The 17887-nt window shown below is 44.8% G+C and overlaps 1 protein-coding gene across 1 annotated transcript in view; it reads right to left on the bottom strand.

Annotated features, from left to right (window-relative positions):
• The window catches only part of fbn2a (fibrillin 2a), a 213954-nt gene that overhangs the window by 123017 nt on the left and 73050 nt on the right, over window positions 1–17887 (bottom strand). The window contains exons 8-11 of the mRNA XM_045693798.1: window positions 15161–15286; window positions 6734–6886; window positions 2407–2721; window positions 98–241 (exon numbers count right to left, since the gene is read on the bottom strand). Coding sequence (XP_045549754.1) covers window positions 98–241; window positions 2407–2721; window positions 6734–6886; window positions 15161–15286 — 738 coding nt within the window. The remainder of the gene's footprint in view (window positions 1–97; window positions 242–2406; window positions 2722–6733; window positions 6887–15160; window positions 15287–17887) is intronic.

Below are 17887 nucleotides of genomic sequence, written 5' to 3'. Positions count from 1 at the left end.
GGGCGTTGGAACTAACATTTTAAAAGTGTTAGCCAATCAATCGAAGACATGTATAAAAACACTTTTAATATATTAATGTATAATTACTATACCGTACCTGCACATTCTTGGCGAGTGTCCAGGGTGTAGCCGTTGTTGCACTCGCAGCGGTAGCTAGAGCCCACGAGGATGCAGCGACTGTGCAGACACAGGTTGGGCAGCTGCTTACAGACGTTTATCGTCTGGTTCAGAGTCGCTGTGCCTGTCCAACATAGCCCATAGTAGCTCATCATAATGAGTGTGCTTTCCCCTCCATTCATCCCTATCCATTCATCCCTCAGTCCATCTACAGTGCATTTGGAAATTATTCAGACCCCTTGACTTTTTCCACATTTTGTTACGTTAAAGCCTTATTCTAAAATGTATTAAAACACATTTTTCTCTCATCAATCTTCACACAATACCCCATAAAGAAAAACAGCAAAAACATAGAAAGTTTTGGAAATGTATAAAATGTTGTTTTTTTTAAATACAGAAAAATGACATTTACATAAGTATTGAGACCCTTTACCCAGTACTTTATTGAAGCACCTTTGGCAGCGATTACAGCCTTGAGTCTTCTTTGGGTGTGTCGCTAGAAGCTTGGCACACATATATTAGGAGAGTTTCTCCAATTCTTCTCTGCAGATCATCTCAAGCGCTGTCAGGTTGGATGGGGAGTGTCGCTGCACAGCTATTTTCAGGTCTCTCCAGATGTCACGACTTCCGCCGAAGTCGGTCCCTCTCCATGTTCGGGTGGTGTTCGGCGGTCGACGTCACCGACCTTCTAGCCATCGCTGATACATTTTTCATTTTGCATTGGTTTTGTCTTGTCTTCCTTCACACCTGGTTCCAATCCCATCAATTACGTGTTGTGTATTTAACCCTCTGTTTCCCCTCATGTCCTTGTCGGTGATTGTTTGTTTGTATGTGATGTGCAAGTTATGTTCTGGTGCGCGACGGGTTTTGTACCCACTTTTATTATTTTGTATATTTTGGTTTTCGGAGTTTTGTGAGCACTTATTAAACAACTCGGTTTATACCAAGTTCGTTCTCCTGTGCCTGACTTCCCTGCCACCAACACGTACCCATTACACCAGAGATGTTTGATCGGGTTCAAGTCCGGGCTCTGGCTGGCCACTCAAGGACATTCAGAGATTTGTCCCGAAGCTACTCCTGCATTGTCTTGGCTGTGTGCTTAGGGTCGTTGTCCTGTTGGAAGGTGAACCTTCGCCCCAGTCTGAGGTCCTGAGCACTCTGGAGCAGGTTTAAGGATCTCTCTGTACTTTGCTCCGTTTGTCTTTCCCTTAATCCTGACTAGTCTCCCAGTCCCTGCTGCTGAAAAACATCCCCACTGCATGATGCAGCCACCACGCTTCACCGTAGGAATGGTGCCAGGTTTCCTCCAGACGTGACGCTTGGCATTCAGGCCAAAGAGTTCAATCTTGGTTTCATCAGACCAGATAATCTTGTTTCTCATGGTCTGAGAGTCCTTTAGGTGCCTTTTGGCAAACTCCAAGTGGGCTGTCATGTGCCTTTTACTGAAGAGTGGCTTCCGTCTGGTCACTCTACCATAAAGGCCTGATTGGTGGAGTGCTGCAGAGATCGTTGTCCTTCTGGAAGTTTCTCCCATCTCCACAGAGTAACTCTGAAGCTCTGTCAGAGTGACCATCGGATTCTTGGTCACCTCCCTGACCAAGGCCCTTCTCCCCAGATTGAGCAGTTTGGCCGGGTGGCCAGCTCTAGGAAGAGTCTTGGTGGTTCCAAACTTCTTCCATTTAAGAATGATGGAGGCCTCTGTGTTCTTGGGGACCTTCAATGCTGCAGAATATTTTCTGGCACCCTTCCCCAGATCTGTGCCTTGACACAATCCTGTCTAGGAGCTCTACGGACAATTCCTTCGACCCCTTGGCTTGGTTTTTGCTCTGACATACACTGTCAACTGTGGGACCTTATATAGACAGGTGTGTGCCTTTCCAAATTATGTCCAATCAATTAAATTTACCACAGGTGGACTCCAATCAAGTTGTAGAAACATCAATGATGATCAATGGAAACAGGATGCACCTGAGCTCAATTTCGAGTCTCATAGCAAAGGGTCTGAATACTTATGTAAATAAGGTATTTCTGTTTTTTATTTTTAATACATTTGCAAACGTTTCTAAAAACCTGTTTTCACTTTGTCATTATGGGGTATTGTGTGTAGATTGATGAGGATTCATTTTATTTGATACATTTTAGAATGAGGCTGTAACGTAACAAAATGTGGAAAAAGTAATGGGGTCTGAATACTTTCCGAATGCACTGCATGTAGATACTGTACACATCTTACAGCTTGCTATCTGTTCAACGTGTGGGTGCTTCTAGCGCATGTGGAGGTTTCCTTACCTAAGTCTGGCCTTTGTCCATTTCCATTAGGAACCCCTTGGCCATTCAGTGTTGGATCGTAGCCACTGCTGGGTCTAGATGGATCATACCCACCATTGGGCCTGGATGGGTCATACCCCCCATTGGGTCTAGATGGATCATAGCCACCATTGGGGCTGGACGGGTCGTTGCCACCATTGGGCCTGGATGGGTCGTAGCCACCATTGGGTCTTTGAGGGATCAAAGGATTTAGAGGATTCATGGGGTTGGGTCTCCCTCCAAAGTCTCCATCTGGGTAGGGTTGGACTCCTTGGACACACAGCCGGCGGTACTCCTCTGGGGGACGGTGAGACAAAGGTCAAGATGTTAGTTAGCAGTGAGAGGAAAGGTCATCTGGATGATGGTGGAACAGGTTTGGAAAGTTCAAACATCAATAGGTTTGCCAGCAGTGAGAGTAGAGGTCAAAGGTCAAAACTACAGTGTGCCTTGAAACAGCTCATGTCTAAGGACACTAAGCCATACTACTTCAAACCCTTAACCATGTCTCTCTTTGACATCAAAGTATCAAGTCAGTTGGTTGCGCTGAGAGGACACAAATACTCTCTAAAGCTCTCTATAAGATCTAAAGCAATCACAAACCACAGTCATAGCCTTCCCTGTGGCTCAGTTGGTAGAGCATGGTGTTTGCAATGCCAGCATGGTGTGTGCAACACCAGGGTTGTGGGTTCGATTCCCACAGGGGGCAAGTACAAGAAAAAAAAATGAAATGTATGCATTCACTACTGTAAGTTGCTCTGGATAAGAGTGTCTGCTAAATGACTAAAATGTAAAATATGTCATGTTCTGTAGTCCACAACACAGCAACATTTTTGAATGTTTCATGAACATATTGGACAAGTTCAAGTTCTCCTACGTTTCTCCCATTTTGTGCTTACCGAACATGACCCAGCAGAAGTTCCGGCCCCCACAAACATGAGTTGCTCACCCCTGTCCACTAGACTTGAGGTGAAACCAACATGAGTTGCTCACCCCTGTCCTCTAGACTTGAGGTGAAACCAACATGAGTTGCTCACCCCTGTCCTCTAGACTTGAGGTGAAATCAAAGCAACACATGCCAGTGAAGTAAGAGTTGGAGGAGCAGGTATCCTGTGTGCTATGCCCAGTCTGGGTTGAGAGGAAGGAGGAAATGGGGGAGAGTGCCAGGGGCTTTCCGAGCCCTCCAGTCTGCCCTGACATTACCAAGGTACCATTCTGTTACAGCCTGCAGCAGCAGAACACTATCTGTTACCGCATGACAGGCGCTTTGAACTGGGCTCAGCATCAGATTCAGCAGTTCTCCAACCTGCCTCAGGTTTTCAAGGGCTTTTTACAATGAGTTGCAGTTAAGGGCAGAACTTACATAACTATTTAATACAGAGAGATATAACGATGGTTTTGACATTGAAGTAGCTAATAATGATACAGAGAAATATAACTATGGAAATGTCTAAAGGTTTTGACGTTGAAGTCGTGTCATGGACCCCGGTACTGCTGCTCATTCTGTTCACCAGCTCCGGAGGTCTACGTCACCGGCCTTCTAGGCGTCACTGAACTGGATTCATTACCACCAATCCCGTACTGTCTTGTCTCATTATGCACACCTGGTTCCCATTCCCCCTGATTAGTACAGTGGCAAGAAAAAGTATGTGAACCCTTTGGAATTACCTGGATTTCTGCATAATTTGGTCATAAAATTTGATCTGATCTTCATCTAAGTCACAACAATAGACAAACACCGTCTGCTTAAACTAATTACACACAAACAATCATACGCTTTCATGTCTATATTGAACACACCGTGTAAACATTCACAGTGCAGGGTGGGAAAAGTATGTGAACCCTTGGATTTAATAACTGGTTGACCCTCCTTTGGCAGCAATAACCTCAACCAAATGTTTTCTGTAGTTGCAGATCAGACCTGCACAACAGTCAGGAGGAATTTTGGTCCATTCCTCTTTACAAAACTGTTTCAGTTCAGAAATATTCTTGGGATGCCTGGTGTGAACCGCTTTCTTGAGGTAATGCCACAGCATCTCAATCGGGTTGAGGTCAGGACTCTGACTGAACCACTCCAGAAGGAGTATTTTCTCTGTTGAAGCCATTCTGTCTGTCACGTCCTGACCCTTGTAAGATGTCATTTTCTATAGTAGAGTAGGTCAGGGCGTGACAGGGGGTGTTTTTGGGTGGTTTTCTGGTTATCTGTTTCTATGTGGGTTTCTAGGTTTCTATTTCTATGTTGGGGTTGTTGGGATGATCTCCAATTAGACGCAGCCGGTTCTTGTTGTCTCTAATTGGAGATCATATTTATGTAGGGGGTTTTTCCACTTGTGTTTGTGGGTTGTTAATTTGTGAGTAGGGTGTATTCTCTCTGCGTCACGGTTTTGTTGTTTCAAGTATTTGGTGTATTGCAACGTTTCACAATAATAATAAATAAGTGGAACTACAAACACGCTGCGCTTTGGTCCGATCCTTTAAACAGCCGAGATACTGTCGTTGATTTACTTCTGTGTTTTGGGTCGTTGTCCTGTTGCATCACCCAACTTCTGTTGAGCTTCAACTGGTGGACAGATAGCCTAACATTCTCCTGCAAAATGTCTTGATAAACTTGGGAATTCATTTTTCCATCGACGATAACAAGCTGTCCATGGCCTGAGGCAGCAAAGCAGCTCCAAACCATGATGCTTCCTTCACAATACTTTACAGTTGGGATGAGGTTTTGGTGTTGGTGTGCTGTGCCTTTTTAGCACTGTGGAACATCCAGATGCTCTTTTGCTATCTTCAGACGTGCAGCAATGTTTTTTTTGGACAGCAGTGGCTTCTTCCGTGGTGTCCTCCCATGAACACCATTCTTGTTTAGTGTTTTACGTATTGTAGACTCGTCAACAGAGATGTTAGCATGTTCCAGAGATTTCTGTAAGTCTTTAGCTGACACTCTAGGATTCTTCTTAACCTCATTGAACATTCTGCACTGTGCTCTTGCAGGCATCTTTGCAGGATGGCCACTCTTAGGGAGAGTAGCAACAGTGTTGAACTTTCTCCATTTATTGACAATTTGTCTTACCGTGGACTGATGAACATCAAGGCTTTTAGAGATACTTTTGTAACCCTTTCCATCTTTATGCAAGTCAACAGTCTTCTGAGATCTCTTTGTTCGAGGCATGGTTCACATCAGGCAATGCTTCTTGTGAATAGCAAACTCAAATTTTGTGAGTGTTTTTTATAGGGCAAGGCAGCTCTAACCAACATCTCCAATCTCATCTCATTGATTGGACTCCAGGTTAGCTGAATCCTGACTCCAATTAGCTTTTGGAAAAGTCTTTAGCCTAGGGGTTCACATACTTTTTCCAACCTACACAGTGAATGTTTAAATGACGTATTCAATATAGACCTGAAAAATACAATAATTTGTGTGTTATTAATTTAAGCACACTGTGTTTATCTGTTGTTGTGACTTAGATGAAGATCAGATCTAATTTAATCCAGATAATCCAGATAATTCCAAAGGGTTCACATACTTTTTCTTGCCACTGTATGTGTATATATGTGCCCTCTGTTCCCCATTGTCCTTGTCGGTTATTGTTACCATGTCCGTTGGTCGTGTGAGTACCTGTGCTGTTGTATTGGCTTCCAAGCTACGTGTTATTGTGCACTTGTTTTACGGGTCTCGTCCCGTGTATTGTTTACACCTCGCTCTTTTGTTTGGGTGGAGAAAATAAAAACCCCTATTACGTATTCCTGCGGCTGTCTCCAATCATTATACAGCGTGACAAGTAGCTGATAATGATACAGAGAGATATAACTATGCTGCTTCTACACCTGCATTGCTTGCTGTTCGGGGTTTTAGGCTGGGTTTCTGTACAGCACTTTGTGACATCAGCTGATGTAAGAAGGGCTTTATAAATACATTTGATTGATTGATTGAAATGTCTAAAGGTTTTGACGTTGAAGTAGCTAATAATGATAGTCAATCACACATGACACTGCATAGGGTATGGCGATAGGCAACCCTGGTCCTAGAGAGCCAAATGACCTCAGGTTTTAGTCTGAGCTCAGCACTAAGACACATATTAGCATCAAGCAGGGTCTTAATTGAATCGATTAGCTAAGTCAAGGCCATAATTAGTTGACTCAAGTGTTTTGGAACCAAAGCATGTAACCTCAAGATATGATAGTCTATTGAGTAGAATAGGAGATTGTCACTACTAATAAATGATATATCTTCATTGTAAATGTTGCATCACACTAACTAAGAACCAGGCTTGCCAACCAAACATTGGCATAGGGGGAATATTATAGATTGGTGACTCACCTGATCCTCGTGCGGGGCATATTTCAGGCAGGGACCCTCGTGCCCAGCAGCGTCCGCTGTCACAGCAGCATGTGGCCTTACTGAAGAGGCCGGGCAGCTCCTGCGCACAGCGCCCGTTCAGCAGACCCCCGAAACACGAGCCTGCCTGCTGGTCTGAGAGAGCGGGAACAAGACATGGCATCACACAGTTAACACATACTGTACACCTTGTCATAGGTGACTAGGATGCTGTCACAGACACACACTGTCCCGGGGTGAGAGGCAGACGAACAGGCAGACAGACAGGCACATCCACAAGGCCGTCGTGTGGTGTATGGGTACATGCCTAATAATTCACCCAATGTTTCGAAATGTGCTAATTCATCCTTCTCATATCTTTACCATTTGAATTCCGTAACACTGTTGCTAATTTCACTCAGCTAATAGCTACTTAATTTCACCCTGCGACCTATAGCGACCTTTACATTTTGTCGTAAATACGGGGAAGCACTTTGACATCGTTTTCACATGACTCCCTGATGTGGACGACATGTGAAATATTACAGACATCTGTCAGGGGCATTTAGATGAAGTCAGAACACACTGTCATGACTGAAAATGAAGCGTTTGGTGTTTTTGCTACTTCGGTTCCTGAAAACACAGTGTCCTTTCTCCTAAGCAGCCAGCCCATGACAAACACTGGTATGTGTGTTGTTCTGCTGTAATTAGGGCAATAACAACACTGTTGGTACATAGTTACTAAATACTTTGTAATGACATAGAAATGCAGTGGAACAGATGTTGATATTTGGTTATTGCACAAACGGAAAACAGTGGATCAGTGTTGTTTTTTTGGGGGGGGTTTGTTTTTTTAACCTTTTTTTAACTTGGCAAGTCAGTTAAGAACATATTCTTATTTACAATGACGGCCTACGAACAGTGGGTTAACTGCCTTGTTCAGGGGCAGAATACAGTGGAACAGTGTTGTTATACAGTGGAACAGTATTGTGTTCCAGACCACCTAAAGCGAGACAGATTGAAGACCAAGACCGGAGCAAATCGAGTCCGAGTCAAGACCAAGACCAGAGGGGCGACACCAAGACCGGGAACGGCGAGACTGAGTCAAGACCGAGTGGGGGGGGAGGAGACCGAGACCGGAGAGACGGGGGGCAAGGCAAGACCGAGTCAAGACCGAGACCGGAGGGCCGAGTCAAGACCGAGACCGGAGGGCCGAGTCAAGACCGAAAGGGCGAGACCGAGTCAAGAAGTTCACCACTGAAGGTCTATAGGTTCACCACTGAAGGCCTATAGGTTCACCACTGAAGGCCTATAGGTTCACCACTGAAGGCCTATAGGTTCACCACTGAAGGTCTATAGGTTCACCACTGAAGGTCTATAGGTTCACCACTGAAGGTCTATAGGTTCACCACTGAAGGCCTATAGGTTCACCACTGAAGGTCTATAGGTTCACCACTGAAGGCCTATAGGTTCACCACTGAAGGGAAGACCTATAGGTTCACCACTGAAGACCTATAGGTTCACCACTGAAGGGAAGACCTATAGGTTCACCACTGAAGGGAAGGCCTATAGGTTCACCACTGAAGGCCTATAGGTTCACCACTGAAGGCCTATAGGTTCACCACTGAAGGCCTATCGGTTCACCACTGAAGGGAAGGCCTATAGGTTCACCACTGAAGGTCTATAGATTCACTACTGAAGACCTATAGGTTCACCACTGAAGGCCTATAGGTTCACCACTGAAGGTCTATAGGTTCACTACTGAAGACCTATAGGTTCACCACTGAAGGCCTATAGGTTCACCACTGAAGGCCTATAGGTTCACCACTGAAGGTTCACCACTGAAGGCCTATAGGTTCACCACTGAAGGTCTATAGGTTCACCACTGAAGGTCTATAGTTTCACCCCTGAAGGCCTATAGGTTCACCACTGTACTAACATGTCTATAATAGATATATAAAGGCTGTTAAGATATGAATATTTCCAGAAAGGAGTGTATATATTTGGCCTGGAGAAGCAGATTTATGCGCTGACTGAATGGAAGCTGATTATTATGATTTCTTTACTCTCGGAAATGACGAGTCCTCACTGTCCGAGACCATGTCAAGACCGAGTACGAATGTATCTGACACTGAGACAAGACCGAGTACGAATGTATCCGACACAAGACCGAGTACGAATGTATCCGACACAAGACCGAGTACGAATGTATCCGACACAAGACCGAGTACGAATGTATCCGACACAAGACCGAGTACGAATGTATCCGACACTGAGACAAGGCCGAGTACGAATGTATCCGACACTGAGACAAGACCGAGTACGAATGTATCCGACACTGAGACAAGACCGAGTACGAATGTATCCGACACTGAGACAAGACCGAGTACGAATGTATCCGACACTGAGACAAGACCGAGTACGAATGTATCCGACACTGAGACAAGACCGAGTACGAATGTATCCGACACTGAGACAAGACCGAGTACGAATGTATCCGACACAAGACCGAGACACTCAATATGTGGTCTCGAGACTGGACTTGAGTACTACAACACTACAGTGGAATTCACACACGTACACCCCCCCCTCCCCCACACACACACACAGTACTGTGGACACACACACACACACACAGTACCTCAGCTTGGTGTTGCCAGAAATCCCCTTTTTAAACACAAAACCTTTATGGCTGCATATTTCGACAGTGTGGTGTGAGAGATGGCTGAGCATCCTACGGTAGCCTGGCTGGCTCTACTGTATATAGGTCAGCAGGGCACTTCTGAAGAACGAGAGTGTGAGTCCCAAATGTCACCCTATTCCCTATATAGTGCACTACTTTTGACCAAGGGCCCATAGGGTGCAGCCCTAGTCTTGCCTGACATCTGTGGCTCGAAGGCCTGTATGCACATGTGGGCCTCAATAAAGAGCAGAGTTTTTTGTTTGTTCTAGATACAGTAGAGACCCTGTGCTTAAAGTACACATTCAGGAATGTAACATGCAGAGTTACATTGTATCACCACAATTGAAATGCTGAATAGCACATATGTTGTAATTATATCTGCATCCACAACATGCTAATCACAGGGGGGGGGCATTGTTATTGATTACAAATGTATTTCACAATGCTCCAACAAAAACATAACCCTGATCTTAGAAAAGATATCCAAAATAAATATACACCCTTTGGGGAAAATCATGGGGGGTCCACATCACATCAACAGTTCCAATCGCAAACCAAAACCCAGATGTTAGCATTAGTTGACTTGCGCAGCTAAACGTTTATGTTATTTTTGTAATTTGCAAATAAATACAGAATGCCAATTGTCTCCTTTCATTGTTGTAGTGGTCATAAGGATGGATTCTATCAGAGACCATAAACCTGTACTCACATGCACAGCAGTGTTCAAGAATATTGGACCGTTGGCTTTCATATTTGCCGAATTAATCAGCGCGGCTCTAGTAATTTCTCCAACTGTCAACACATTCAGATGAATAGAGGAGGCATACATAGAGCCGCATTGGTTGGGAATTGTGGGAAGGTGTGTGTTCGGGCTGTACGTTGGTTTTAGAGCCGCGTAGCTGTCACAAAGGGATGCAGACTATCGCATCTCTGCGTCTTTGCACTCTGAATTATGCTTAAGAACACTCTAAGGAGCCCCACCCATCCCCTATGTACAGGTCTAGCATTAGCTTCCCCTCCCCCAATCCTAACCTTGAGCATTAATAGGGGAAATGCAAAACTGACCCAAGATCAGCATCTAGGGGCAACTTCCCCCTATTTTATTTATTCCACCTTTATTTAACCAGGTATGCTACTTGAGAACAAGTTCTCATTTACAACAGCGACCTGGCCAAGACAAACCAAAACAGTGTGACACAAACAACACAGAGTTACACATGGAATAAACAAACATACATTCAATAATACAATAGAAAAAAGTCTATATACAGTGTGTGCAAATGAGGTAGGATAAGGGAGATATGGCAATAAAGAGGCCATAGTGGCGAAATAATTACAATATAGCAATTAAACACTGGAGTGATAGATGTGCAGAAGATGAGTGTGCAAGTAGAGATACTGGGGTGCAAAGGAGCAAAATAAATCAAATAAATAACAGTATGGGGATGAGGTAGTTGCATGGGCTATTTACAGATGAACTATGGAAAGTTGCAGTGATCTGTGAGCTGCTCTGACAGCTGGTGCTTAATTAAAGTTAGTGAGGGAGATATGAGTTTCCAGCTTCAGTGATTTTTGCAGTTCGTTCCAGTCATTGGCAGCAGAGAACTGGAAGGAAAGGCAGCCAAAGGAGGAATTGGCTTCGGGGGTGACCAGTGAAATATACCTGCTGGAGCGGGTGCTACGGGTGGGTGTTGCTATGGTGACCATGGAGCTGAGATAAGGCGGGGCTTTACCAAGCAAAGACTTATAGATGACCTGGAGCCAGTGGATTTGGCGACGAGTATGAAGCGAGGGCCAGCCAACAAGAGCGTACAGGTCGCAGTGGTGGGTGGTATATGGGGCTTGGTGACAAAACGGATGGCACTGTGATAGACTGCATCCAATTTATTGAGTAGGGTATTGGAGGCTATTTTGTAAATGACATCGCCAAAGTCGAGAATCGGTAGGATGGTCAGTTTTATGAGGGTATGTTTGGCAGCATGAGTGAAAGATGCTTTGTTGTGAAATAGGAAGCCAATTCTAGATTTAACTTTGGATTGGATGTTTGATGTTAGTCTGGAAGGAGAGTTTACAGTCTAACCAGACACCTAGGTATTTGTAGTTGTCCACATATTCTAAGTCAGAACCGTCCAGAGTAGTGATGCTGGACGGGCGGCAGGTGCAGGCAGCGATCGGTTGAAGCGCGCACCACTGCTAACTAGCTAGCCATTTCACATCGGTTACATGAATACTGCCGTGGTTCTACTAATCAGCTGCTGATCAGGAACTTGATTAACTGTATCAGGGCTGGAGGGCTTTAACAAAAAACCTGCATTCCCTGTCGCTTCACTAATTAGCAAAGTGGTCCACAAACCTTGTGTGCTATAGATCTACATCCAACACTAGTGAAAAGACTAACCAAACCCAGGAGCTTGCTACGTCTGATCTAATCTAATAGAGTCTGATCAGTCTTCTTTGTTGCTCTTTCTGAGGGCTGAGGGAGAGAGGGAAAGAGCTAGGGGTTGAGGGAGGAAGAGAGTGGGACCAGTGCAGTGTTCTTTATCTCTGGAGCTGGTTATCTGCTAATGGCTGTCCTGGAGAGACAGAGGAGCCAGAGACATGGAAACAGGCCAGACCGGCAAATGCCTTAAGCTCTGAAGACGAGGGCTGTGTCCCAAATTGCCTATGGGCTTTGGTCAAAAGTAGTGCACTACATTGGGAATATGGCCTCATTTGGGACACAGCCTAGGGGCCTTCCAGCTGTTAGACCACATTTCCTCTCTTACTTTTTGGACAGTCTTTCTTTCTGTACAAAAATGTTGACCTTGATAAAATACCTATTATCTAGAATCATCTCTACATACAAACATCAAAATTGAATGTCATTTTGCAGCATGAAACCACCCCACTTGACACGTCATTCTTCACCTTGATCTCTCTTTCTCACTCCCTCCCTTTTCTCTTTCTCCCACCACCCTCTCCTCATCACTAGGGGAATGTGAGGTGTGTGATGGGTGGTAATTGTAGGTTAAGGTCCAGCTGCTGACACGGTTTGATCTCTACCCAACACAAAGTCCTCCTCCCACCATTCTCCACTTGTCCGAGCATGCTTCAGATGGAGGGGTAGCCTGGCCTGGCCTGGTTTTCTCCCCTGGATCATCCTGGTAGCCATGACTCTAACCCTGGTAACCATAACCATGGTAACCCTAACCCTGCTCTGTAGTTTGTAATTGGCCCAGACAGTACAGTACAGTACAGTACAGTACAACAGTACAGGAGAGAGAGAGAAAAACTAAGAAAGACAGAGAGAGAGTTCATTTTTTATTGTTTATTTCACTGGCTTTGGCAATGCAAAACATATGTTTCCCATGCCAATAAAGCCCCATAAATTGAATTGAGAGACAGAGAGGGAGAGAGAGAGAGAGAGAGAGAGAGAGAGAGAGAGAGACCGAGAGAGAGAGAGAGAGAGAGAGAGAGAGAGAGAGAGTGACACAGAGAGAGAGAGATAGAGAATGACACAGAGTGAGAGAGTGACACAGAGAGTGAGAGAGAGAAAGTGATAAAGAGAGTGACCCCAAGAGAGAGTGAGAGAGTGACACAGAGAGAGAGAGAGAGAGAGAGAGAGAGCGAGCGAAAGAGAGAGAGAGTGACACAGGAAGAGTGACACAGAGAGTGAGAGAGAGAGAGAGCGAGAGAGAAACAGAAAGACCGAGAGAAAGACAGAGAGAGAGAGCGAGAGAGACACAGAGAGAGAGTGACACCGAGACAGAGAGAGAGAGAGAGTGACACTGAGAGAGACACCGAGAGAGAGTGACAGAGAGAGAGAGAGAGAGAGAGAGAGAGACACCGAGAGAGTGAGAGTGACATAGAGAGAGAGTGCGAGAGTGACACACAGAGAGAGAGAGAGAGAGAGCGAGAGAGAGAGAGAGAGAGAGACACCGAGAGAGAGAGACACCGAGAGAGAGAGACAAGAGGAGAGAGAGAGAGAGAGAGAGAGAGAGAGAGAGACACCGAGAGAGAGAGAGAGAGAGAGAGACACCGAGAGACCGAGAGAGAGAGAGACACCGAGAGAGAGAGACACCGAGAGAGAGAGACACCGAGAGAGAGTGACAGAGATAGAGAGACACCGAGAGAGAGAGACCGAGAGAGAGTGACAGAGATAGAGAGAGAGAGAGACCGAGAGAGAGAGAGAGAGACACCGAGAGAGAGAGAGAGCGAGAGAGAGAGACACCGAGAGAGAGACACACACACAAGGCTCCTGATGGGCCTTTCTAATTCACATGAAAGCCCAGAGCTGCTGATGGAATAAGAGGCAGCGGGGTCTCGGGCTACGGGTTCGATGACACGGGTTGTTAACAAGAAACCTGATGACAATGACTTGCACCTTTCTTTCCGAGCCAGCAGCGGAGAGACACTTCCATTTAGCCTCCCCGTCTCAACATTCCATATTCCAAGTATCTCTGGTGAGGATTGGGGTTAGTGGGGAACTTTCAGTCATAAGAAAGGTGGTGATATAGTGGTATAGTCCATGCTACAAGGCCAAAGGTTTCATGTACAGTAAATATGGAATAGCTTTAAACCTCATGATGGGTGGACGAATACCAATGATTAAGTGCTTTTGATTCTTTTTTTAAGTCTCCCTTTACTTATCCAAGTAAACGTAATAAACATAAAATCCCTTTTTCAGAATAATCTGGTCTTTATAACATAGGTTATCATGCACAAGTTCAATTTTTAAAAAGCAACTATATACAATTTACCAGAGTTACCATCTAAGCCACCAACCCTGAGTAAATAAGATGACTAGCTACGTGGTAGGCCTTTATGATGGAATGACTGGAGTCACAACAGAGCTTTCTGGATGAATGGGCTTTAACACAAGGGGAACACCAAATCCAATATCCGCAAACAGGAAGAGTGGACAGAGAGAGAAACAGAGAGACAGAGAGAGACAGAGAGAGACAGAGCGAGACAGAGAGAGACAGAGAGAGACAGAGCGAAGAAAGAGACAGGGAGACAGAGAGACAGAGCGAAGAGAGAGAGAGAGAGAGAGAGAGAGAGAGAGAGAGAGAGAGAGAAAGAGTTAGAGAGAGGCAGAGAGAGAGAGAGACAGAACACAGAGTACAGAGAAAGAGAGAGATCGAGAGAGACTGCCTGCCTGTAGTTACACACTGAGTAAATGAAGCTGAGAGGAACTGGTGGTCAGCAGTCTCATCACTGTGCAGATTACACAGGGATAACACTGCACCTGAAACAACACACACACACGCACTCGCACGCACGCACACACACGGGGGGAAAAAACACATGCCCACACAGAAACACACACACACACACACACACACACACACACACACACACACACACACACACACACACACACACACACACACACACACACACACTGGGTAACGTGAAAGTCAAGCTTAAGCCTAAGGCTATGGGTAAATGAAAATAAATCCAGTTTCTGGTAATGTGGACTAATACCCAAACAGTACATCACCCAGATGCTAGCAGGACTACCAGATGCTAGCAGACCTACCAGATGCTAGCAGGCCTACCAGATGCTAGCAGGCCTACCAGATGCTAGCAGGACTACCAGATGCTAGCAGGCCTACCAGATGCTAGCAGGACTACCAGATGCTAGCAGGCCTACCAGATGCTAGCAGGACTACCAGATTTACATTGGATGAGTGTTAAAACCACTATTAGAGAAAAGATACACGTAGATCCACTCAACTTTCTGGTTTCTACTAGAATCTACTTACCAATGCAGCGAGTTTTGTCAGGAGATGGGATGTAGCCAGAGGGACAAACACAGGAGTAACTGCCCACCGAGTTGAAACACTGTCCTCCGTCACAAATGCGGGAAATGGTGACACACTCATCCACATCTGACAGGAAAGAGATACATGTTATAACCCGGTGTCTCATTGGTGTCAGACAGCAAGGAAAATCTTTTACTAATTTATCACCTATGACTAATGGCATTTTGTTGAAATGGCATTTTCTACATTCTCTACGTGTATGTGAATCAAATACCGTAGCTATAATTCCCAATCTCCACAATACACAAAAGAGCACAAAATTAAAGACCATATTTTTCCCAAAATATATTTCACAAATAGGGACAAATTTACATTTTATGTATATACTGCTGCCTACACAATTGCCCCTTGTGGGATAAATAAAGTATTTTGAATTTAAATTGAATTAAACTTTGCAGTCTGCCTACAGTAAGGGGCTACAGTAAGGCTACGTCCCAAATAGCACCCTATTCCCTATATAGTGCACTACATGCGTACCAGGTTGTCATTTGGGACTCAACCTAAGCCAGTACTGTGCTGAATGGCCTCTCACTTTTAATTCCAGTGTATATCTTTACAAAGAGTGACTTGCACTTGAAGAATCCAAAAGCATGTTGGAGAGGCAGTAAAAAGGAGAGGAAAAAAACATGAGAGGAGGTTTGTATTTACCTTTGTCACTGAAACAGTGGGCTCAGTGTTGGGACTGTTACCTCAGTAAACTACAGTCTGCAGCACTAACATAGTGGACCACGTCTCAAAGGGGAAAACGACTTGGAGAGAGGAAGACGCCATTTTGAGGCTTCAAGGGAAGGAATGTCTCGATGTTTTGGTATTTTTTTGTCCTGTTTCAAATTGATGTTTTTTGCCAAGATTTGCCAAGAATTGATTTCCAAAGGTAATCAATACCATTACTTGCTAAACCTCATACAGTAAAATAGAACACTCAGTTCTACCATGCACCATTCTACAACGTTCTAAACTGTTTAGGGTCACATGGTCAGTACTAATCCCAATATACAAGTATTTTATCACCAAAGAGCTGAATTTGACCAAAGTTTTTATTTGATCTTTATTTAACTAGGCAAGTCAGTTAAGAATAAATTCGTATTTTCAATGACGGCCTAGGAACAGTGGGTTAACTGCCTTGTTCAGGGGCAGAAGGACAGATTTTTACCTTGTCAGCTCAGGGATTTCGATCATGTAACCTTTCGGTTACTAGTCCAACACTCTAACCACTAGGCTACCTACCGCCCCACTATGGCTACCCTCGAGTCTACCCGAGTGACTCCACACTGAAAGAAAGTGACCTCAAGGATAGTTCTTTGATTCTAAGTGTGTTAACTTTCAATGACATTTGAAATTAAATGCTAGACACAACAACTAGCTATTTGACATATAAACATGTCGACAATACGATAATTGTTTACGAGGATGTAATTAGGGGTGAATGAGCGGTTTCGTAAATAAGTACCTTGCACCTAGAAGGTGAAACAGACGTATGTTATAGACTAACTGAAATATTTACGTAAATTATAGACTAACTGAGAAGATTAAAGAGACGGTAGGAGGATAGCAATTAGCTTCGAGGCTAACACAACAACAGGAATTAGCGAGGGTCGAGCCAGGCCAAATGCCCAAGGAATTTACAAGATTGTAATTACAAAGTTCTAAACAGCTTGTTAAGTGTCTTGGACTCTGAAATGGTTTCAGAGGAAAGCCTTGTCATGAGTAGGCATTAGGCTAAGGCCAAAAGGCAGTAGGCCTAACATACAGCTTGCATAGAGGAGCGTTGGGAGTTTGAGTGACGTGTGGGACACTAATGCTCAGTGTTTTAGTTTAAAGTGTGGTTTTTCAGTTTTAAACCTATAACCTGCCGTTTATCCTTAGCTCCAACCCTGTTCCTGGAGAGCTACCGTCCTGTAGGTTAACTCCAACTCTGTTCCTGTGAGCTATCATCCTGTAGGTCAACTCCAACCCTGTTCCTGGAGAGCTACCGTCCTCTAGGTTAACCTAGAGGACGGTATCTCACAGGAACAGAGTTGGAGTTAACCTAGAGGACGGTATCTCACAGGAACAGGGTTGGAGTTAACCTAGAGGACGGTATCTCACAGGAACAGAGTTGGAGTTAACCTAGAGGACGGTATCTCACAGGAACAGGGTTGGAGTTAACCTAGAGGACGGTATCTCACAGGAACAGGGTTGGAGTTAACCTAGAGGACGGTATCTCACAGGAACAGGGTTGGAGTTAACCTAGAGGACGGTATCTCACAGGAACAGAGTTGGAGTTAACCTAGAGGACGGTATCTCACAGGAACAGAGTTGGAGTTAACCTAGAGGACGGTATCTCACAGGAACAGGGTTGGAGTTAACCTAGAGGACGGTATCTCACAGGAACAGGGTTGGAGTTAACCTAGAGGACGGTATCTCACAGGAACAGGGTTGGAGTTAACCTAGAGGACGGTATCTCACAGGAACAGGGTTGGAGTTAACCTAGAGGACGGTATCTCACAGGAACAGGGTTGGAGTTAACCTAGAGGACGGTATCTCACAGGAACAGGGTTGGAGTTAACCTAGAGGACGGTATCTCACAGGAACAGGGTTGGAGTTAACCTAGAGGACGGTATCTCACAGGAACAGGGTTGGAGTTAACCTAGAGGACGGTATCTCACAGGAACAGAGTTGGAGAGC

The sequence above is a fragment of the Salmo salar genome, chromosome ssa01, assembly GCF_905237065.1.
Source record: "Salmo salar chromosome ssa01, Ssal_v3.1, whole genome shotgun sequence".
NCBI lineage: Eukaryota > Metazoa > Chordata > Actinopteri > Salmoniformes > Salmonidae > Salmo > Salmo salar.
Note: the sequence above shows the minus strand (reverse complement) of the source record. Positions and strands in the feature narration are given on the sequence as shown.